General features: G+C 40.2%; 1 protein-coding gene across 3 annotated transcripts; it reads left to right on the plus strand.

Annotated features, from left to right (window-relative positions):
• Nucleotides 1-166: 166 nt before the first annotated feature.
• Nucleotides 167-24,174, plus strand: Gin1 (gypsy retrotransposon integrase 1). Of its 3 annotated transcripts, XM_005077179.4 has the most exons (7): nucleotides 167-264; nucleotides 7,417-7,561; nucleotides 9,760-9,953; nucleotides 11,928-12,233; nucleotides 14,310-14,669; nucleotides 15,677-15,959; nucleotides 22,794-24,174. In XM_005077179.4, exons 2-7 carry the CDS (start codon nucleotides 7,423-7,425, stop codon nucleotides 23,066-23,068), a joined length of 1,557 nt encoding a protein of 518 aa, XP_005077236.1. In that variant the 5' UTR covers nucleotides 167-264; nucleotides 7,417-7,422; the 3' UTR covers nucleotides 23,069-24,174. The 3 variants fall into 3 exon arrangements, with proteins under 3 accessions (XP_005077236.1, XP_021086917.1, XP_021086916.1); XM_021231258.2 differs by lacking the exons at nucleotides 167-264; nucleotides 7,417-7,561 and adding an exon at nucleotides 9,155-9,216; XM_021231257.2 differs by lacking the exons at nucleotides 167-264; nucleotides 7,417-7,561 and adding an exon at nucleotides 9,155-9,216 and having other exon boundaries at nucleotides 9,760-9,949.
• Nucleotides 24,175-24,928: the final 754 nt, after the last annotated feature.

Genomic DNA, 24,928 nt, shown 5'->3' on the forward strand with positions numbered 1-24,928 from the left:
TCCCCCGCCTTCCTCCGCCGGGCTCACACGGAAACTGCACCGGCCGGGACAGCTTCCGCCGGACCAACGATCGGCCTGAGCTTTCCGGTTCCACAGCACACACACACACACACACACATACACACACGCACACACCCACACAGACACACGCGCCCCGCCCCTTCCCGATCTAAGCCCCACCCCCGGTAGTTCCGCTTCCGGCAGCACCAGATAAGTCGCGAGAGGAGAGTTAAAGCCTTGCCGTTTGCATTTAGGACCACTGGGGTGAGTGGTCGTTCTAGTGTGTCGTGTCGGACTTTTTTTTTTCCTTTTTCTTTTTTCTTTTTTTTTTTCAAGTGAGGCGTAGCCTGACAGTAACTTTCAAACGGACCCCTCCGACCGCCCTAAAGGAAGGGTTTGGCTAGGTGGAGGTTTCGCGCAGGCGCCGTTGGGGCGGGAGGGCCCTGAGCTTTTGGCAGCCCGGTCGGAAGCTCCGGGAGTTGGCGACCCGGTGGGACTGAGGCGTCAGCGGTCCTTTCTTTGCTTCTGCAAGGGGTTAGCTGAACCTTGCCCTCGGCAGCCAGCGAACGAGCAGTCCGATGCTTGCGGAGCGCTCCCTCGCTGGCGGCGCCCGGTGCACGCCTGCACTCGCGTCTGCACGCCGGGGCCGGCTCGCTCTGCATCGTCCTCGTTCAGTGTGCAAGCCTCCACCTAGGGAAAGAAAGGAGTGAGCTCAGGGGCCAGTCTGCACACGTAGCTTTGAATGGGGTGGGGGGAGAAAAATATGTATGCACCTTTTAGCATCTCGCTGAAAACTCCTGCATGGACGTTTCGAACCCCGCAGGAGAGTTTTCAGGAGGCTCACGAATTTATCCTGTGCGGCAGATGGAAGTTGAAGGCGTTTTCTTGTTAAACAAATTGTATGCCCGTTAAGTGAGACAGATTGCAGAATGTGCGGGAGCATCGCCTCCCCAGTCTCTTCCCTGCCTTGGCCCAGTTAATACATAAACTGTGCTGGTTCCGTTTTCAGAGGTCAAACTAGAATAATTCAGGAGTCAGAATTCTAATCTCGAATTACTGTGTTTATTAAGACATTACACGTTGTATGTTTTTAATACAGACTTAACTGTAACCTCCCATTGGTTTTAACGATATCTTCGTGGTTCGTAGGTGTGGTATGGGGAAACAAATCCTTACTCAAAGAGTACACAGGTACACAGGATAAAATGATTGAAGTTAAGCAATAAGTCTCAGTAAAAGCATTTGTTTTATTTAACGTTGTACAGGAAGCGTTGTGTAGAAACAAACTTAATCAAATAGCCTGATCATCTTGCAACAGTGAAAGTTGTCATGAGCCATCTCCAATGCCTTTTCTAACTCCTAAATTCTTGAAAACGTTATTTTTAAAAGTCCTAAAGTATTCTTCATATGTGTGATTTTTTTCCATTTTATGCAGTTACTGTTTTTCCTTTTCATCTGTATCTTCAGAAGCAGCAGTTGATGAACTGCATTAAATAGTAATGTAAATCATTATAAATTATAAACAGCCGGGAGGCTGAGGCAGGGTGGTCACCGTGAGTCTGCAGCCAGCACCATCTATCTAGAGAGTTCTAGGACAGCTCTGGCTACAGATACCCTTCAAAAACTAAAAATAAAAAAGAACAAAGTAAGGAAAATGGAAGTAAAGGACTTCTTTCTGAAACGTCTATAAAAAATCATCTTCTAAAATATAAAACACTAAGTCACTCCCTTCCAGAGGGGGAAAAAAACTAGATAACTGCATCAACTTGCCAATTCTCCTCAAATTGGGATTGCATTGAATCTGTAGATCAATTTGAGGGAATTGGACTGTTAAGAAATTCTCTAATTTTCACTCTTGTCTTCTTTATGTTAAATGTTGTCCCTACCTTCTAAAGAATATTATGCCTTCAGTCATGTAAGTTTTCGTTCCTCTGTTTCCAATGGCCTGCAGTAGCCCTTTTGTTAGAACTACCTTTTTGGATTATACCCTTCATGAAAGCCAAATCTCTTTTTATTTATTTACCTCCTTATTTTCTTGAGCTGTAAAATAAGCAAAGCACAGCAAATAAAAGGGATACAAATAGGAAAGGAAGAGGTCAAGGTATCCTTATTTACAAATATAACGATTCTATATATTCTATACATAAAAGACCCTCACGACTTCCATCAGAAAACTCGTAGGTTGGTTAAAACACTTTGAGCAAGTGACAGGATAAAAAGTTAACGTACAAAGATCTGTAGCCTTCCTGTATGATAAAGAGACGTGCTGAGGAAGAGAGGGGAAAGGTTTCCATTCACAGTCGTCTAAATCCCAGCAATACAGCTTTGGTATAAACTTTAACAACTTGGTGAGAGGGCTCTGTAATACAAACCTTAAAATAAGGCCTGGTGTGGTTGTACCTTTAATCCCAGTACTTGAGAGGCAGAGGCAGGTAGATTTCTGTGAGTTCAAGGCTAGCCTGGTCTACATAGAGAGTTCTAGACCATGCATGGTAACACAGTGAGACTCTGTCTAAAAAGCAAAACAAAACCCTAGAAGAATCCCATGCTATGCTACGCCATTGAGTTACAAGAATCTGTGTTATGAAATGACTGTTTTACCAACAGCAATGCAACCCAGTGCTGTTCTTCACAGAAGTACTTTAAAAAGCCAAAGCTCATTTGAAATACAAAAGCCCTCAAAGTAGCAAAAATGAAGAAGGGCTGAAGGGGTCACCCTATCTGACTTCTGGTTCCGTCACCGTAGTAACAAAGCTGGCATGGTACTGGCACAAAATTAAAGTTCCAGATCTGAACATATGTGGATATAGCCAAGGGATTTTTGGCAGAGATGCCAAAATTTCTTGTTGTAGTAATGACAGCCTCCTTAGCAAATGGGGCCTGAAAAACTGGAAATCTCCCCCACAGAAGAATGAAACCTAGATCCTTATCTCTTATCTCACATAAAGTCAACTCCAAGTGTCCTGAAGACTTTAACATCAGACCTAAAACTCTGAAACTGCTATCTGGAAAAGTAGGGAAAACACATCAAGATACCCATAGTAACTGAGTAGGACTTCAGTTACAGGGGAAATAAAGCAAGTAATTGGAAATGACACTGGGATAGTTGACATTGTCCACTTGACAGGCTACCTAGAGTTGCCTGGTGGACAAATGTCTCAGAATGCCTCTGGGGAAATAACTGGGTGACATTAATGGAGGCGGAAAGACCTAGTGCAATGGCATCCTGAGCCCTAAAGCTCCTAGTACTCAGCTAGGAGAGTGCAGTGTGCCCAGGCCTCACTCCCTGTGCTGACTGACTTCTCTGTCATGGTCACTGCTTCCCACCTGTGAACCACAGTAAGTCAGGTGCCCTTGCCAGGTGTTTTGTAGCGACAGTGACAAAAGTAATGAACACAGCACCTCACAAAATGGAAAAGCTTCTGTCCAGCAAAGGGAACTGTTGAGTGAGGGAAATAATTCCAAGGTATACACCCCTCCTAAAGGATTACTACCTAGTAACACAAAGAAATCAAAATTCAAAAATAAATAAATCATGCAGTGGGTTATGTATGGATGGAGCAGAAAATTCTCAGAGAAATACAAATAAACAAAGCTTTTTTTTTTACTGTCTCACATATCTTGCCACCAGGTAATTGCAAATTAAAACAAATTTGAAATTCCATCTCTGGCCAGTAAGAGTGGCCACCATCAAGAAATCAAGTGACAACAAAAGCGGGTCCAGGATGTGAGAAAAGGGAACTCTTCTTCAGTTTTAGTGGCGGTGTAAACCAGTACAGCCACTATGGAAATAAGCCTCAGGGCTTCTCACAAAACTAGAACTAGAACTTCCATATGACCTGGCTGTATAAGTTGTGGGTGCAACCAAGGGTCCCTGTATCTTTTCGAAGAGCTATTTGCGTGTCTGTGCTTACTGCTGTTCTGTTCATAATAGTAAGGAAACTGAATCAGTGCAGATGTCCTGAATGTGTAGGTACTGAATGTGTAGAACATACTGCCTCAGGTTTCTACTTCTGTGAGGAGACACCATGACCACAGCAGCTCTCCATAAAGGAAAACATTCAATTGTGGTAGTACGTGCCCAGCTCAGAGGTTGACTCCAGGGTCATTGTGGTGGTACCGGGAAACCTGCAGGCTGACATGGCACTGGAGAGGGACATGAGGGTTCTTAAGTCTTGTCATGCAGGCAACAAGACCTGATCAGGTCTGAGAAACTGGGCGTGGCTCAGGCTTAGATGAGGCCTCAAGGCCTGCCTCCACAGTGACAGGCTTCGTCCAGCAAGGCCACACCTCCTGATAGTGTCAATAATTTTGGGAGCCATTTGCCTTCAAACTACCACGTGTACATACCATGGAATTTTGTTCAGCCCTAAGAGACATGAAGCTACAAAATTTTCCAAAACAAAACAAAAGAAATGTCACTTGAAAATATAGTCTTCAGTTAGTTCAGGCCGACAAATATTACGTGTTCTCCCATGTTGGAGCCTTTTCACCTTTCCTTGTTAGCTTCTCATTTTAAGACACTGTGTTAATATAGGGAGGATTATGTATAGAGGCCAGGAAAGTGGAAAGGGGTCCATGAGCTGGGGGGAGGGGGTTTAAGGGATGGTGACGAGAGCAGTGAACACACGTGGAAAGAACGGCGAGACCTGGAACAAGAGGAATAGAGAGATTTGGGAGAACTAGCCGAGAGGTAGGATCAACAGAAACTTAGTATGAATGAGAAACATGTAAGGAAACCTACTACTTGGTAAGCTATTTAAAACATAAAATGAAACAACTTGTTTTTTGGATTGTGGTAAAGTTGGTCCTATTGACCTGGACCACTGTTTGTTCGTCAGTGACAGGGCGGAAGGACTAGAGCATAAGGAGGTAAGGAAGATAGGAAACCAGGGTCAGGTGCTCCTGCATAAGATGCTGGTTTCCGCCAAGCAAGGTTATTAAGAAGCACAGTGTTTGATATACAGGTTTTAGGGGAGAAATGGGACAGTGTCAGTGGAAAGCTGTCACACAAGGGGACAAAGTCAGCAGGAAGCTAATCTGGCCTTGATGCATCTCAAGATCATCACAGACTGAGCACACAGCGGCCTTGGCACTGTTAGCTGTGGCTTTGTACAGTAGGACGAGTGAGTTTTCGGGATCTAAAGCTAAGCTCCCCCAGCGCCTTGCCCCCAGACTTTAGAGAAGGAGCTCTGTCCCTCCATATAGCAGCGCTCCGAGGGAAAGCCCCCGTGTCCTGGCCCCACCTATTACTGGCTCTGCCAAGCATATTTCTGAGTCAGAAAAGGAGCTGTGGAACTGAATTTATCTATCTGCCACTCGTAGCCTTATTTCCTGGAAACCACCATTCTAATATCTGTTTCTATGAATTTGACAATATCTGTCTTCTTTTAAATTCCACTTAGCATACCGTCCTCAAGATTCATCCATATTCTTGCAAGTGTTATAATTACATCTTTTTTAAAGGCATAATAATAGTTAAGTGTGTACATGTCATTTTTTTATTTGTCTGTCACTGGGCACTTGAATCCTTTCCATTTCCTAACTACTATGAATAATTCAGTTTGAGCTTAGCTATCAAAATAATCTCTAACCCCACTATAATGTAAACTTCAGGGGGATTGCCATTATTGTATTTCCAGTTTATTGTCTGGCATGTGCCAGATACTGGGGGAGGGGGTGGGAGAAGAGACAGAGACACAGAGAGAGAGAATGTGTGTGTGTGTCTCATCTGTCTGTCTATCCATCTGTCCATGTATGAATACACCGTGTGTATGTGTGGGACTCAGGTTTAAAACCAGGGCCTTTTACATCCTAGTCAAGGACTATCCTACTGAGCTACATGCCAGTTGTGGTTCATTCTTTTACAGCTGACTTAGAAACCTTGAGCACTACATTTGTCATTTGTTTTGACGTGCGGCCATCTACTATAAAATGACTAGTATCTCTAGCTGAAAGTGGCTCGTGCAAGGGTCGGCAATGTGTGCCTCTGTTTCTAGGACTTAGGGCTAGAAGGATGACAAGTTCCAGGGCAAACCTGAGCTTCATCAAAACCCTCTCTCCAAAAAGGTGAATTAAAACTCACTGTTTAGTGATACTATTTTATAGCCGAATTAACCTATTTTCAGGTGCTGATGGGACTGTCTTAGCATTACGGAATCTTTATGTCATAGTGGCCTCCAGTCTGCTGGAGACAGTTTCTCAGTTGAGGCTCCCTCTGCCCTGGTGTGTCAAGTTGACAACCAAGATTAGTATCACAGTCCCTAGATACTTAAGTTAGAGTAGTAAACATCCATATCATCCTTAGAATTTTGAAATTGGCATCAGAATTCCAGCAGAAGCAGGAAATCCATTCTCAGGATTCTTGAAAGAACTGTAGTGACGCTCCTATGGCTCCTATTTTCAGAGCTGTGGAGAGAAAGAAACCTGAGGATTAGCCGCACAGAGCAAAATGGCTGCCCTGTGACTCAAGTTTCCAGGGAGAAGGAGATTGACTTGCAGTGAAGGAAAGGATGGGGGTGGGGAACTCTGGGCAGGATTCTAGAAAGCTCAGCTTCTCCTAATGAGCTCAGAACTAGATACCCTGACCTCTTCTGCATTCGGACTCTCCTTGCTGTTGCCTTATGTCGTTGCCTATTGGAAAACAACAAACATGGCAGCACAGGGTCAGTCTCCTAGAGCTTGACAACTAGGAAAGAAAGACCAAAAATTAGTCTGGATGGATGAGTTGATCACTAACTGGATAACTGCAATACTTATTCTTGCCACTGAAGATATGGAGAAAAAATGGTTTTTCTTTTACTTTAAAAAGGTCCCCTTATTAATGATAGTCCGTAATGGAAAAGGGCGTTGTTTTGGTTTTCGTCACTTTCGTTAAAAGAAATCTAGGTTTATATACAGTCCAGAGCATGTGGAATCTGGTTACTAAATGACTATCATCTATCATTTATGAAAGACATCAAATGTGATTTGAGTAAAATTTTGTTTTTACTTTGCAATAATCTTGAGTGTGCATGCATTTAAAGTAATGTGTGATTATGTTTCGCTCCTTAAAGACTACATTACAAAATCAACCTTTGTGAATAACATTTCTTTGGATGCCGACAAGAGATTCCAGTCAAACTTCTGAAGTACACTGACTCATTTCCTTCTTCTTCCTCTTTTTCCAAAAGTTTTCAGCATTTGGTATCTCACATAAAAGGAGGCAAGATAATTTGTCAGGATGGATCTGAAAAGTAGCATTCAGATGTTTTAGTTTTACTCTGTCCCTGTTCTGTACTGCAGTTATCTCCCTCGCAGATAATATTCTGGGAGTGCTCAATTCATGCATCAGCAGAAATGTGACAGAAGCCTGGACTGAAATAGCAATGGAATTAGTCTGCCGTTTAAGCAATGTCTCGAAATACTCTTCCCTAGTTCACGATGGTCCGCAGCGGGAAGAATGGCGACCTTCACCTGAAACAGATTGCGTATTATAAACGGACAGGCGAGTACCACCCAACTACACTGTCAAGTGAGAGAAGCGGCATAAGACGAGCAGCGAAGAAATTTGTCTTCAAAGGTAGAGTTAAGGTGTAAATCTGAAATGGTAGATCATTTCCCATGTGCGATTGCAGATCCTGGGTAATTGTCTAGTGTTTGGTGATTGCTAAGCAGTTACCAGCCAAATTGAAGGGCATACTCTAAGGTAACATAGAAATCTCAGTCAAGCTAACTGAAGGCTGGTAAGCATGAAAAAAAGACCCACTGGCGGCTGGAGAGGTGGCTCAGTGGCGAAAAGCACGTGCAGATCAAGTTCAGTTTCCAGCGCCCGCCCGTGGGCAGCTCACAGCCACCTCTAACTGCAGCTGCAGGGGAATCTGGGCCTAAGGTCTCGGTGCGTCTCAGCACTTACAAGTGCACATAGTCACACACACACACACACACACACACACACACACACACATATAATTAAGCATGAAAACGAAAAGAAGATGACCAATTCATAACTCAAAACAAATAACCATGAAAATTACACAAATTCATTTCTCTTGTTTTTGCCACCTACTGGTTCTTACATGATTCCCTGCAGACACTGGTGCCCAGAGTTGAGGAAGTCGTTTGATGCTTAGTGGGAGAATGTTAACAGTTAACTGGTTTGCTTACTAAATAAAGGACTGGAAGAATCTCACTGTTCATAGCTGACTTTACCACACACCTGCCCTCCCCACACTCTGCACCACTAATCATTCTCAGGGTTAGGATTGTTGTCTTGCCTGACACTCCATCAGTACATAAATATTTGAGAAGCGGTAGGGGAATTATGGAAGCTTATGACAGCTTTTCTGCCCACCTCCCTTCAATGGAGAAAGGAAACTGAGCATGAGATATTCAAAGGCACAGTCAACAGATAAATAAGTAGATGTTAGTGCTATTAATGGCAGTTTTGTCTAGAGATACAGCATTAGCCTTTCTCCAAGTCAGCTCATAATATAAAGTCATAAATTCTAAAGACATAAATAAATGCCTGTTCATGGCTCCCTATACAGATTCTTGTCAGTAACTCCTATTCTTAACAATAGACAGACCCCTTACACTAAGGTCGAAGTGCATTCATTCATTCATTCATTCATGTTAAAGTGTTTATTGAATCTCTGTGACGTAGCAATCACATTCTAGGTCCTGGGATATAGTAGTGAATAAGATAGGGTTTCAGTTTTCCAGTTGCCTATTGGGAATACCTCTGTGCTTATTAATCACCTTGGCATCCTAATGGTATATTCTGGAGTCTGCTTAACTACCCCATATGAACTGGAGAGAGAATGATTCTCCCTGTTCCCTGCTTGTTCCCCTGCTTAGGTGCCCTGGAAGGAAAGGGGAACTGAGAGCTGTGTTCCTGCCACTGGGCCATCCCTCCCTCCCCTTTACTCAAATCAAAACAAGGAAAGGAAGGGGGTGGCTCACAAAAAAGTTATAATGAGTTTCTCAGAACATTTTGTACCAAGACGTGTCATAGAATATCAATTTAGAGTGTGTCACATTTGTTTATGCTCTGGAACATTTTTTAATGATGCAAAGATGTGTTTGATTAAATAAAGTTCACCTGCGGTCAGGAGGCTGGGTCAGCAGCTAGCTGAGAGGAAGTTGTAGGGAGGAACCAGGTGGAGAAGGGTTTATAAGGAGGGGCGAGAAAAAACCATACGAGGACTTCTTGGGAGACCAGAGGAGGTGCGCTAGGTGAGCTGCTTGCTGTTCAGCCTCTCTGGGAAGCAGGGTTCCACCTCAGCCTTTGAATCTTGAGTTCTTTAGTGGGACAGAGGGTTAAATAAGTTTCCTTAGTAGCTTTCATAGAGTCGGCGTCTGAGGGAGCAGAGCTGCTCTTGCAGCCTAGCCGCTGCCGGTAGCCGTGGAGTGAGTGGCAGTTGCTGAATAGGATAGTGTAGCTTGAAAGGCAGCAACAATTAAAAACACCAAAGAAGCTCTTCACTTATACAGACTTCATTTTATAACCTAAGCCGTTTTTTATGGCTTCTACAAGTATTTCCCTAATTCAAGTCCTCCCATTGAAAGGTCACTTCATATTCGCAGTTATCACAAGTTTACTCCATTTCCACTGATCCCCACGGAATTATAGCAGATAAGGACCCTTCTGGGTCTTCAGAGTGCATGGCAATAGCATTGCAAGCGAATATTCTGTAGAAATAAAATTAAAGAAGGCTACAATGATCTAAATACTATGGAGCTTGAACAATTACAGTTTTTTTATGTCATTCATTTCAGAAAAAAAGCTGTTTTATGTTGGAAAAGATAGAAAACAAAGTCGTTTGGTAGTTGTTTCAGAAGAGGAGAAGAAGAAAGTCCTAAGGGAGTGCCATGAAAACGGCACTGGAGTTCATCACGGCATCTCCAGAACCCTCACGTTAGTGGAGTCCAGTTACTACTGGACCTCTGTGACCAATGATGTCAAACAGTGGGTATGACTTGTGTGCTTAGAAATCTTTTTGTTGTCTTTCTAATAAATGAAAGGTCAGTATTGCTTAAAATGTGCTGTCCATGTCACCTATGGGGTAAATATGTGTTATTGTACTAAGAAAACATTTAAATTAAAGAAAAATTTATTTCTCTTTATATTTTTTAAATCAGTAGAGTATAAATTAAGCTAAGAAAATACAATAGTTTAATAGGAAATTACTGAGAATTGGAACATTGGGCTCCATTTTCCGGGCAAAATTCAATTGCGGTTGAAATTCTTTTGCTAATTATTATATCCTTAGTGCCATCATGAATGACTTTTTATATGATCAAAATAAATATGTTCATAATAAATCAATCCCCGTGTGGATTCTCAGCTTTTGTGCCTATTCTGAAGATAGAAAAATGTCAAATCTCAATGGCAGGAACCTAAGCCCAAATTGTAAGTTTCAATGCATTCTTTTATAGCATTCAGTGAAATGAATAGCCAGTGGGTATAATATGAGAAAAGATATCAATTTTTAAAACGTGTTTATAGCTGGTTGAATGCATTGAATGAGAATGATCATCAAGAACAATTAAGATGAGACATTTCCCAACTCACTAGGCCACTCCCATTTCAGGAGTGCTGTTCTGTTTCTTAAAACTCTGTCTATGTCTCTATTATCATTAAAAAGAATTACTTTGAGCCAGGTGGTGGTGGTGCATGCTTTTAATCCCAGCACTCAGGAGGCAGAGGCAGGCAGATCTCTGTGAGTTCGAGACCAGCCTGGCCTACAAGAGCTAGTTCCAGGACAACCCCAAAGCCACAGAGAAACCCTGTCTCTGAAAAAAAAAAAAAAAAAAAGAATTACTTTGATCATAATGAGGGCTTGTGTCTTTATTTTTGTTTTTAATTATTTTTTTAGAACTTGGTTTGAAAATAATTTCCAAGGTGAAATCTGAAAGTGTTTTTAAAAATAGCACCATCTATAAATTCATCAAATGATCTCTTCTTAAACCACTTACCAGTGGTTCTCAACCTTTCTAAAGCTTCGACCCTTTTACATTATTTCATTTATAGTTCATACCTGTAACTGTGCTACTATTATGAATCATAATGTAAATAAATATCTGATGTGCAGGAAATCTGATATGTGACCCCTGCCCAAGGGGTCAGGACTTACAGGTTGAGAAACACTGCCTTAAAACTTCATGAGACCTGGATTTTCCCCAGGACATAGGGAAGTGTCTGGCATCATCAGATATTGTTTGATTATAGTTACAGGTCAGCAATTATTACCAAAATAGATGAATGAAAGAACTTTGGAATAAAAATTGTAGGAAGAAATGTCATTTGTACATATAATTCATTGCATGGCCATGTTCTGGCTTAAAAACTATAGAAAATAGAATATTTTGCAGTAGCCCATTAGATTTTTTTTTTTATGTTCTTCCTTCTTTCTTTCTTTCTTTTTTTTTTTTTTTTTTTTTTTGATAGAGTTCTTAAATAACCCAGCTGGATTTGAATTTACCGTGTTGCCCGGGCTCTCTCGCTATGGCAGCCTCTGGGCTTCAGCACCCTAAATCCAAGGATTACATAAATGTGCGAGCACAGCTAGCTGTAGAATCGTTTATTAAAAATAAAATAATAAAAACCTTATTCTAAATCTGTCGACTTAAAATATATTTGAATGTGAACCCAAATTATGTGCCATTAGAAGAAGACCCCACTGAGATTGCCTTTCTCGGGGTAGTGATTGATAACGAATCCCTGTGGTCTAGCTGTGTGACCTACTGGCCACACAGGTGTAGTGACCGATGTTTGCTTGTCGTTCTGACTGAAAGACTTCATTCAGTGGGCTATTCTCAGCCAGTCGACTTCCTTTAAGACACATGGTGTCTGTTGACTAGTTAGGATTCTGCATTGTGAAAGTGCTTCAGATGGCGGTGGACACTTTCCCACTCCTGTGTGTTTCCCTTGTACCTCTCTGTAGGTGTATGCTTGCCAGCATTGCCAAGGAGTAAAGAGCACAGTGCTGGTGGCACCTGAGCAGCGCCTCCTCACCGTGACAAGCCCGTGGAGTGTAGTGACTGTCGATCTGATGGGACCCTTTCATGCAAGCGACAGGAGTCATGTGTATGCTATAATCGTGACTGATTTGTTCACAAAATGGGTTATGATTTTGCCTTTATGTGATGTTTCAGCGTCAGAAATTTCTAAAGCAATTATCAATGTATTTTTCTTATATGGACCTCCTCAGAAAATAGTAATGGACCAAAGAGATGAATTCATTGAACAGGTAGGTCAGAGTGCTCACATTTGGGAGCAGGCAGCATTCTCAGTGCTGGCACATGGCTCTTTGTACTTTTATGGGTATTTCATACATTCATATAAGTTGCTGTAGATATGGAGGCATATAATATATACTGTTAGACTTGAACTAGCGATTAGGAGAGCACGGTTTTTATTATTGCTTTACCACGAAGTCATTGTAAATCTATCTTTTGATGTCTTCAAACTGAGATGATTGAACCAAATATTTGTTTACTTCTAGCTTAAGAACAACCAAAAATACTTTTGGTTGTGAGCTTAGCCTTTAACAACTGAGCCATCGGCAATCTGTGGGACCTTGGAGAGTATTTATTCCTGGCATACAGATGGACTCTGGGAGCCCATTCCACATGGAGGGATGCTTTCTCAGCCTGGACACATGGGGGAGGACCTAGGCCCTGCCCAGGGTCATATAACAGACTCTGAAAATTCCTCATGGGAGGCCTTACCCTCCCTGGGGAGTGGAGGGGAGATGGAGTGGGGTGGGGGCTTGGGAGGATTGGGGGGCCACGGGGAGGAGGGGAGTGAGAGGGAACTGGGAATAACATGTGTAAAAAGTTAAATAAAAAATTATTATAAAGAAAAGAACAACCAAAAATAAAAATGTAATAAAATGATATTAACTAGAGTGAGATAATTATATAACATTTGTGTCATGTTAAAAATGTAAGGAATAGTTTTCTATGTACATATTATATATTTGTATAGGCAACTGTGATAATAGGTATAAAACTGAAGTGCTTTATTTATGCTCCAGGTTGGTAATAACTGCATCATTCAGTAGTCATACATAAGTGCAGTGCAGTGAGAACAAAGTGGAAACAGCGTATAGAAGTAGATTCGTCACTCATTCTTTCATTTCAGCCGCTAATTAATTAATGAAGGCAAAACCTAAATTTTACCAAGCTACTCGTTATAGAGTGGTCACACGACTTAAGTATCGCATAGTCTCCACATAAGAGTGGGTGAGGGGTCATGTTCAGGTGCAAGCAACAGAGAACCCTGCTCCCTTTCCTAAAACCAAAATGGAATAGAAACTTACTCTGTAGTCAGGTAAACGAGGCATAAACTGCGTAAGGTTGGAAGGAAAGCTGTGAGCATCAGTGGGAACTCAAGCTCCCAGATTCTGTCTTCCCGTCCCTGGAGTGTAGCATCTGTCCGGCGCTGCCAGTGTGGCTGGTGGAGCCATGTGATAACATTTTTAATATAGTTAACAAGGGAGGACAGTGGGCAGAATAACGCTAGGGCCGGCTGAGTTTGCACATAAATTTTAACTCTCCTCTTTTTCTGCTACGCCTCTCATGACCACTTCTACTTTCTAGGGAACTTGGGAAGTGTGTGTGTGTGTGTGTGTGTTACCTTTTCCTTCTAATCTGACAGTTATTTGTAGAAAATAGTCTTTCAAAGATAATGTCAACTGAGGGTAAATTAATTAAAATAACAGAAAATACAAGAACATCAAAGTAGGAAAATAAACTCATCCTGAAATCTTTGAAATCCTGACCACAAAATGATCATTACAACAGCAGGAGTAGTTGCAGTTAAATCCTACAGATTCCTTACTCATGCTGAGGGGTGTTTGATTTTTTACAAGCATTACTTTGTATATGCACCTAGGCAGCTGTGGGGTAGCATTTTTCTTAGCTTATAAGAGGAGACTGTGTCATGTGACCTAGTGGTTCCTTGAACAAAACAGTCTACTGAATTAAAAAGTTACTTGACTACAAGTTTAGTCTTGAACTCTGTCCTTCCATTTCCTTGTTGTGTGCGTATATTAGGTGCTTAGACTCCCAAAACTTAAGCTTTTGTCTTTAAAATGGAGTTAATAATATATCATAAAGTCACCATGACGTGCAGTGACAAAAATCACATTTAACATGATGACCAGCACTTAGTAAGGACCCAGTCAGTAGAATTTTACCCAAAATGCCGACATACTTTATCTGAATGCCTATAGTCAATGGAAGATGAGACATGGGTTTCTTGAATCTTTTTTTTAAGCCAGAGGAAAAAATATGAACTTTCTGTTTTCCATATTTTTCAGATAAATACAGAACTGTATAGGTTGTTTGGTACAACACAGATGGTAATTTCTCATGCTTCCGGAAGTGTCAGTCCATCTGAAAGTACACCTGGCACAATCAAAGCCTTTCTCTCCAGATACTGCGCCGACCACCCCAACACCTGGGATGAGCATCTACCAGCACTTTCCTTTGCCTTCAACGTGACTCACTCAGAGCCGAGTAAAAACACACCGTATTTCCAAATGTTCAACCGGAATCCTTGTGTGGTAGAGTGTCCTCATGACGTGGGTGGGGAAAATACAAGCGTGTTTGCCAGAATCATAGCTGCCATTAGAGAGGCTGATGCAGTGTTGGAGAACAAGACACCATCAGCCGCCCAGGTAATTCTGTCTCCTAGAAGAGCTCCGTGAAGCTCTGCAAAGGAGGCATTATGTTTAAAATCTCAGCACGTGGGCATGTTCACATATGTGAGCATGATACACCCTTAAGCAAAAAAAAACTGAAAAAGTAAAAAGGTTTTATCTATCAAGTTCTGCTTATTTTTGGTTAAGTAATATGCTTGTTTACTGTTTTTGTGTATATGTGTTTTATGTAGAGTATGTATGTATGTATGTAGGTGCATATGTACATGTGTGTGGGGGCTGGTAATAGACATCCACTGTCTTCCTCACTCTCAACCTTAGTTTTTGAACCATGGTCCCTCACTGAAACTGGAGTACACCTGGATTGCCAGGCTCACCCCTTGCCCTCGATTGCTGGGGTAACAGTGTCCAGTAGGTACGGGGATCTGAGCTCAGGTCCTCAGGAGTGTGTGTCAGGCAGGCATTTGCCACTGAACATGTTCCCCATCCCTCAATTGTCTACTTATAAGCTGTGACTTTCTAAGGGACTGATGGGGAAGCTGTGACTTGGGGAGGATTGGGTAGACCTGGCTTCTAATCTGCATTCTTGTTAGCAGTACTTGAAACTAATGCAAGTACCCAGAACCACTTAGCTCTGCTTTTTTTTTCTTTTTGTTATTTTTGTTTGGTTTTTTGTTGTTGTTGTTGTTTTATTTTGTTTGTTTGTTTGTTTTGAGATAGGGTTTTTCTGGGTAGCTTTGGAGTCTGTCCTGGAACTCGCTTTGTAGACCAGGTTGACCTTGAATTCATAGAGATCCGCCTGCCTCTGCCTCCCAAGTGCTGGGATTAAAGGTGTGTACCACCACTGCCTGGTCTCAGCTCTGCTTTATTTTACTGTCTATGTAAGGAGAGAGTATTGATGCTGACTTTAAATGCAGGACTAATTAGGATTCAGTCCTTTATTTTAGTAGTAGTAAATACTGCCATAATCTTATCAGTTTTTACATTTAAATTTGACTCCTGTCATAATTTTTTTTCATTTACAGATGGAGAACGACAATTCGGAAGAATCAAACAAAGCCAAGACTGTTAAAAAGAAACCAAAGCAGTTAAATCCATTTCATTTAAAAGTGGGTCATGAAGTTTTAAGACAAAGGAAAAACTGGTGGAAAGATGGTCGTTTCCAGTCTGAATGGGTTGGTCCTTGTGTCATAGACTATATTACAGAAAGCGGATGTGCTGTCCTGAGAGACAATACTGGGACCAGACTTAAAAGACCTATCAAAATGTCCCACCTCAGGCCTTATGTGAGAGAGTCCATCGAGCAAGGTCAGTTACTTAGTAGATACAAGTAAGTAACAAGCAGTAAGCCGTAGCCCATGCTGTTCCTTTGTTGTGATACGAAGCCTTATGAGACTCTCAGTACAGTAGTTCTTACTCACTTTTGGTCTGCACCCCAGCTCTTCTCTTAAGAGCTCTCGGCACTCTTCTTTCTTGTGATGGAACCAGTTGCTCTTGTCCCAACCTTACCTCGGACTGTTCTCACTCTGAAAACATGGTTAACTTCACCCTCCCTGTAGGAGGACAGTACATTCATTCTTGTGTGTCTTCCCACTTCAGAGCCGTTTATAGACTCTCCCTTCTACTAGCTAAGTAGGGACAGAGGGATTGTTTGAGTTCTTTAGTCCCGCCAAGATTTCCTTTGCATTCAGAATGTGTTTCCTTCTCATGGGTTGGTATTCATTCATTCATTCACACAAAATTTGCATGTAAAATGGTGCTGTGCCAGGCAGGATCTTGTTCGGCATTCTTCAGTTTTCTCTTATCAAAGACATTCAGAAAGGAAGTCAATTATTTTCCTTCCTAGTCTTTCAGAAGCAAGCTGAGAACACAAGTGTCTAAACGGAAGCAATGTAGCAGGGTAAGAAAATCGCAGTGTTAGTAGTGGTGTGAGCATAGACATTTGAAGTTGATAAGTGGATTGATTTATCAACCATGGCACAAACTAGTGCTTCAATAATATTTGATCCTGTGTGTGTGTGTGTGGTGTTTCATTGGCAGAAATACAAGATAAATGTGGCTTATTCCATCCTTTTCCTCAGCATTGGGCATATTTCTAGAAACTTTTCACTCACCAGCTGACCTTGAGGGGTCCTTGAAGTGAATTTAATGAAAACAGTCTCTTTAACCACTAAACATTTGTATTTGACACGAATTTAAATATCCAATATCCAAAAGGAGTTTAAGTGTCTGTTTCTGTCTGTCATATTATTCTTTACTACTGTTGATTTCTTGACTGTGCTAAAGAGTCACGGTCTAAAACAAGTGGACTTATATTGCCAAGTTCCTGTCTGTGCTTATCTGGAACCTAACACTGAGCTAACACATTCTGTACTAGGTTAACAATATTTGTCGTTGCTATTTCCAGCAGGCCTGTTTGGTTTTTGGTCTAACTTGATGCTGAGCACTTTTACGTACCTTTTTTTGATAAGAATTTTTAAAAATATACTAGTGTCCCCTTGTAATCATCTCTTTTAAAAGGAAAATTGTGTTGTTGACCTACTGTTCCATGCAACACAGTCTTGTTTTTAACTTATTTGCTTTATTGATAATACATTTGCGTCTACCTCACTAAAGTTTTAGTCTCATTCTTTCCTTCATGATTAAGAACACACTTATGAAATAATTTTCATTATGCGAGTTTCATATTGCTGCCCTAACAGTTTGCAACAGATTTAGTACTTCAAACAACACATATTTAGAATATCTACTTGGATGTTATCGGGCTGAAATTAAGGCATTGGCAGAGTCAAGTTTCTAGAATATCTAAGAGAAGAGAACAAATTTACTTGTTCTTTCTAGCTTCTAGAGCAGTGATTCTCAACCTTTGTAAGGCTGCCACCCTTTAATACAGTTCCTTATGTTGTAGTGGCCCCAGTCATAAAATTATTTTCATTGCTACTTCATAACTGTAATTTTGCTACTGCTATGAATTCTAGTGCAAATATCTGATGCTCTGATACCTGATATGTGACTCCTGTGAAAGTGTTGTTCAGCCCCCAAAGGGGTTTCGACCCACAGCATGAGAGCTGCTGTTCTTGATGCCTCCTGCAGTCCTTGGCTTACAGTCTTTTCTCTTCTGTTCTCACACTCCTCTTGTCTCCCTCTTCTCCACTTGAGGACCTTCTTCCTTCGACCCACCCAAATAATTTCAAATAATCTCACTGATTTCAAGATCAGATGATTGGCAACTTTGATTTCGTAACTACCCAAATTCCTTTGTGCTATGTAAAGCAACGTATTCACTAGCTGCGGAGATTAATGGGTATATACCGTGGGAGGCTATTACTGTGCTGATGACAGTTAACCGTCTCAATAATCAACGTGTCAGAATGTCATAGTGCCTTATGACACTACACCCATAATCTCCGCATTATTGGTAATGTAGTTTCCTTGTAGCTTCGTATTCTTCAGACCCAGATGCCATCCAGTTCATTACTGCTAGCTACTATTAATATTATAACAATAATAATATAGTATCAAATTATAGTTGTTTTATCATGGAAAGGATATATTAGGGCAATATAGTATAAAAGTTTGAAAATTATCAGACAATTTTTGACTAATCACATAAGATTAAGAAAACTATGTAATGAGAAACCTAATTAACCAAAATTTTCAAATTTTGTGATCTTTAAATGAAGGTTCCTTCTTAAAAATTTAAATATCTATTTCCTAATCTTAAGTGATTTATTCCTTAAAAACCACATAAGATGGCCAGGCAGCAGGTGGAACCCACAGAAACAGCTGACCTGAACAAGGGGGAGGCTCATGGACCCCAGACTGATGGCTAAGAGGCCAACATGGGGCTGAACCAGACCTCCTGAATGTGGGTGTCAGTGAGGAGGCCTCGGCAATCTTTTGGGCCTCGGGTACTAGTTCAGCATTTATCCCTGGCATCCAAATGAACTTTGGGAGCCCATTCCACATGGAGCGATGCTCTCTCAGCCTGGACACGTGGGGGAGGGCCTAGGCCCTGCCCTGGATGATATAACAGACTTTGGAGATCCCCCATGAAGGCCTCACCCTCTGTAGGAAGGGAAGTGGGGATTGGATGGGTGGCAGGGAGGAGAGGAGGGAGAGGGAACTGGGATTGACATGTGAAGCAAGCTTATTTCTAATTTAAATAAATTAAAAAAAAAAAGATGGCCAGGCAGTGGTAGTACACACCTTTAATCCCAGTACTCTGGAGGCAGAGACAGGCAGATCTCTGAGTTTGAGACCAGCCTGGGTCTACTGAGCAAATTGCAGGATGGCCTCTAAAGCTACAAAGAAACCTGTCTCAAGAAGACCAAAAAAAAAAAAAAAAAAAAAGAAGAAGAAGTAGTCTACATTTCAAAAACAAAAAACGTGAAGACATTGAGGCTCTTGAAAGTTGAAATGATTATCTTTGTTAAATGTATTTTCATCATAATCACAACTGAGTCAATAGAATGGTAAAAGAAAACTACTTACTACGTTCTATTTTGTGTAATGTAACTTGGTAGAAAACTCCTTTAACATGATATTTGTCTCTGCCTTGGAAGTAAGAATGTTAGCATATCCTTTTCTGCATCCTTTCCTCAGGATTATTGTAGACCCACATCAGTATTGTCCATATCACAAAATCTATGACATGTAGTTTTAAACTTTCTACTAGCACATCTTAGATAGAAAAAGATGAAAATGGTGTCTCTTTTATCTAACAATATTTTCAACATACTGGATCTTCATACTTGGGAGGTCCCAAAGACTCTGTCTTTTGCTTATATTTTTTGAAATTGAATTACATTTGAAATGGGTCCAGTTAGACTATAGTTAGAATTGAAATATACTTGGTCCTCATAGATGAATGAGGTTTTTATTTTTTATAATATATAAACTGTCATTGGCATTTTCACGGTAATTCTTATATAATATGATCCATATTCTGCATAGTTTTGTTATAATAAGATACTTTAAAAGCCATCATTCATGGAAATACATATGTACATACATGCATATACACATATATGTATGTATATATATGTGTGTGTGTATATATATATATATAATGTTCCCTTTCAATAATAGATGATGCTGATGAGATTTCTCTTTTTCTAAGTGCAAGCAATGGAAACAAGCTTAAACATAAAGTTCCTGAACACATATTCAAGATATCAACTTCTAAGAGCTCTACATATAGACACATTTTCCTCACTGACACGTATTTACTGAGCATATTTTTCTAAATTAAGCCAAACTACAGTAGTGTGGGGTTGGCTGTTTGTCTGGAGTTACAATAAATTCACCTACTCATCTATATGGAAAAAAATTATAGAAAACCTCCTTCATCAACTCTGAATAACTCCTTAGAAATTCCCCAAATGTTATGTGTCTGCCTTCAACTATGACCTTGTCTACCACACCCTAGGTGCTGTGGTGTCTGCCAATAGCTAAGACCTTGTCTACCATACCACTAGGTGCTGTGGTGTCTGCTGTCAATGATGACATCATCTAACATACTGTAGGCGCTGTGATGTCCGCCATCAGTAATGACCTCATCTAACATACCCTAAGTGCTATGGTGTTTGCCATTAGCTCTACCTAGTCTAACATACCTCAGGTGCTGTGGTGTCTGCTGTCAGTGATGGATGACCTGTCTAACATACCCTAGAACTATGATATCCACCATCAGTAATGACCTCATCTAGCATACCTAGGTGCTATGGTGTCTCCCTTCAGTGATGATGTCATTTAACATATAGGCATTGATCCTACATTCAACAATACTTTCTATCATACCTAGCCTTTTAATTGGGCATATGAACTATCTGGCCTTTGTATTAAGCATAAGCTAATAAGCAAGCTGCCATAATACTTTTCTAATAATAATCTTTCTTTCAAATTCATTGACCCCTCTCCCATTTTCTGGTGCTTTTAGTCAAAAGCAGTTCTCATTAATTGAATGATTTGTAGTTGTCCTTCAGATTTGTTCCTTTTGTACAATTCTCCCACACTAGCATACAGCCCATCATTTTCTTGCCCCTTGCAATTCTGTGTACTTTTAATTCCCCCATAAATAATTTTATCTTCTGAACTTTATTTTCAGCCTGATCACCACACACTCTTTCATAAAAATTTGTGAAGTGTGAGTTGGACAACCTCTCCACACTTAGGCCCAAGCATACTTTGCATAGTAATAAACTAAATGACTGTGCAAGCCCAAGCCTGAACAGGGTGTGAAGTCCTTGTGCACATAGATAAGCACTAAGGAAGACAGAAGAGTTCAACACTCAGGCTTGTCTCTTCAAAGGAAGGAGTTGTTTCCCTGTATTCCACCCAGAATGCTGGAAATGGGTGTGGTGTATTACCTGGTGATGTTTTGCTATCGGTGGACCAGGCCTCCCCCTAATCCACCTGACTATTATGTCTTTTTATCCCAGACATTTTTCCCCTTACATCTTGAGCATTGCCTATCAGTCAATAAAACTCATTTTTCTGAGAGATGTCACTCACACTTTGCAATAGCCTAGGTACCTAGTTTGTCTTAGTGCCAGACCAATCCTGACTACTACAGGCTATTTTGTTTACCTCAGTGATTCTCCCTAGACCCTGATCTTAAGGATTGTTTCTGAGTCTATAGTACCCATCTTTATATAGGAAACCATATCTACTTTGTAAAGAGTTTCAATGTAAACATGTCTTATGCTTTGTTGTACACATGGGATTGAGTTAATTATCAGGAAACTCCTTTCTAAACATGTGCTGTGCTTAAGAATGGCTACAATAAACTGCCTGGTGTCAGAATCTAGAAGTTTAAATCAGCCAGGCTAAGTCGTGCTGAACCAGATTTCCTTCTTGCTTCTCTTGGATCATTTCTCTGCTGGTCATAGTGTTTACGGAAACTCCCACACAAGCCCCTTTATGCCAGCTGTTTATAGTGTGGATTCCTAAGAGCTACTAAAGTTTATACATTTTAAGTTTTTAAACATTTGAACTTACTAGAGAGGGTTCATTTTCCCAAACATAATACCCACTGATCTCTGATCTAAACGGACAAGTAGTCTTCTTACACTTAGATTGGAGGTTTCTATAAAGGATTAAAATTTTCAAGAGAATCTGTTAATGTTTGGGAAAAGATCCAGAAAGAGAATGCAGGATGACATTAATCAGCTATGGCGGATGAGTTTCTTTTTGTAATGAATTAGAGTATCAGACTGGAAGAATTTTTTTATTGTATTCTTTATATTGAAGGAGACTGCTGTTTTGTTATTAATTTAACAAGTTATTTTAAACCTGTTTTCTAGGGAGTTAATGATGAAGTTTGCTAAAGTACAACAAAATACTGATAAGGAAAGGTTCTCTGTAGAATGTAGATTAGGTAGATCTTGAACATTCCTGTGGTTTCTGCTATCAGATTGAACTTTAATAAAAGTTTTGCTGCTTCATTTGAGCTTGCCTCCCTACACATTCCTGTCACATGAATCTGATTTTGGCTACTCTATATTCATCTAGTTGGTGGCTTTATATTATAACTCATTGATATAATTGCATTACTGTGAATTCTATACAAATAGGAGGGTATCTGATATTAGAAATATAAGAGTTTAGCAATTCAGTTGGCTAAAAGATCCTTATTAATTCACACAGAGATGCTTTGTAGATGCATAGTAAGGATATCAGTATCTTCTGTGATTTTGTTTCACACACCTGCTTTTTGTCCTATATAGATAATGTCCACCAAGGACCACTGAAGGAAATAGGAAGCATTGTTTCAGCATCTTTGATTCTTTTTACATTCTTTTATAAATGTATAATTATGTGCACACACATAGTTTTGTTTACCTTTGTGTTTGTTTAATGGATAAGAGGTTTGGTTTGGGTTTTTTTTTGTTTTGTTTTGTTTTGTTTTTATGAGACAGAGTTTCTCTGTGTAGCCCAAACTGAGAGTTCTGCCTGCCTCTGCCTCCCAAGTGCTGGGATTAAAGATGTGTGCTACCATGCCCAGTTTAATAAGAGAACTTTTTAGAAGTTAATATTCGTAACTAATATTTATTGCTTTGAGTTTCATTCCTCAGTGTTTAACTTTGAAATGATGTTTGCCTTCAATTCTAAGATGAAACATTGATGTCTCTCTTTCAGACAGTCTGTATCTCTTGCAAGGTTCAGTGGTAGCAGATCACGACTACATCGGATTACCTGAAATCCCAGTTGGAGCATACCAGGCAAATATTCTGGTAGAAGATGCAACTATTGGTGTGGCTGATAATGAATTATTGGCATCAGGCAAGGATCATGGACTCTTGGATTATAGAAATTCCAAAATCTCCGCATTGGTAGAGGATCAGAGTTCTCTTGAGAAACAGACTTTCAGTCTCCTGGATTCTTCAAATCAAGTCCTTGAGTACTTAAGTTAGTAAATACCAAAACTAATTTCAAATGCTTGCTTAGAATGTATATATTCCTAGATTGTAAGCACTTTATTAAAATATGTTGTAGAGAAGAAATATCTTAATACAGTATTATTAGCTAAATTCTGAAGGCTTATTTTAAAACCTATGTAAAGTTGTGACACATTAGAAAACAAAACTAATATACATAGCAGAAGTATACAATGCAGAGAATTCAGGAATCTTTCAGGGAATAGACAAAATCCAGTTGCTGCTTTGGAAATAAATTCAAGTAGAAAATTCTCAAGCCTTCTTCTAATATTGGTACTGCATTTTCTGTTCTAAATTTTTTCAGTAATATTTCACCTTAAAATAAATTTAAATGACTTATGATTTAGTTAGTAAATGTTGAGTGAACGATAATATGAACCTTTTTTTCTGTGACATTGGAACTTTTTAACGTGTGTGTGTGTGCGTGTGTGTGTTTCTGACTGTGACTCTGTGTGTGCAAGTACAGTGCCTGTAAAGGCTAGAAGAAGGTGGTGGATATTCTGAAGTTGACATTACAGATGGTTGTGAGCCAACCACTGGGAGAATTGGGAACCACACTTGGATCTGCTGTATCAGCAGGATATACTGTAGCTAAAAGGCAAGAGACTATCAGGGAAAGAATTAATCCTCTGACCTCATAATAGAGACCAAAGAAATTGCAAATAGAATTCTAGAAAGAAACTGTAAAAAGAAAAACAGAGAAAGAAGAGGTGTGATTGTGCCTCCTCTGCTCTCCTCAGTGGAGCTGAGTTCATGAAGGGATTCTACTACAATGCCTACATGGTAGATAAAGTGGTCCTGTCATTTGTCATCTCAGTGAAGTCACTTTCTTCTGTTTCTTTTAGAGATCATCTGACTTGACATTGGCCTATTTAACTTGTTCTATTTAAGGAGGCCAGTTAGCATTCAGATTCATTTCTGAATTACAGATTCTGAACAGCTAAAATTAAGTTTTCCTTTCCTAAGTAATTTCTCATCAGATTTTTGTAATGTGTTATGAGTCATATCAGGCTACATTATTCTCTGTGCAAATTATCCCCAAATCTTAGTGACTTAAAACAATAAAGTTTCTTTCTTGGCCACCCACGTGTCCTCTTTGGTCATCAGTGACTGATTGTGGTTTCATCCTCAGAAATGTAGAGCGATGATGCTTAGTTCCTGAAATGGCACTATACATCATGTCAAGGGGGTGGGGGGGGTAACGTGTTAAACTGAGGACTACTAGGTCAAAGGGAACTTACCAAGACATTGAGCACATCACTCCAGTGCTTAAATGTCATCACTGTTTGTAGGTATAGAGTTTCTTTTGTTTTGAAGTTAATGATAATTTTTACTATGTGAATATGTAAAAATTCACTGAATTTTACCATCTATAAGTGTGTTGATAGTGACACCAGGATGACCCTATGGAACAGACCTTCTGAGGTTGTTATCAGATAAACTCGCAGGCTGTGGTCAGACTAGTAAAGGACTTTCCATGCTGAAACAGTCTAGAAATATTTGAAGAGGTAGCTACGTTTTCAGATGTGTAGACACCAACATAAGACTTTGAAAATCATGAATAATCAGAAACACATTCCACAATGTTTCAGAATAATCACCTATAGCTGACCCTCAAAAAGCCTACGTATAAAATGTACCTTGAAAAGAATTCCAAATAATTGTCTGAAATAAGTTCAAAGCCACGTGTTGGTGGTGCACACCTTTAATCCCAGCACTCAGGAGGCAGGGGCAGGCAGATCTCTGTGAGTTCCAGGCCAGCTTGGTCTACAGAGTGAGTTCCAGGACAGCCTCCAACAATACAGATAAACCCTGTCCCAAAAAAACAAACAAAAA

This window comes from Mesocricetus auratus, unplaced genomic scaffold, assembly GCF_017639785.1.
Source record: "Mesocricetus auratus isolate SY011 unplaced genomic scaffold, BCM_Maur_2.0 Super-Scaffold_100010, whole genome shotgun sequence".
Classification (NCBI taxonomy): Eukaryota; Metazoa; Chordata; class Mammalia; order Rodentia; family Cricetidae; genus Mesocricetus; species Mesocricetus auratus.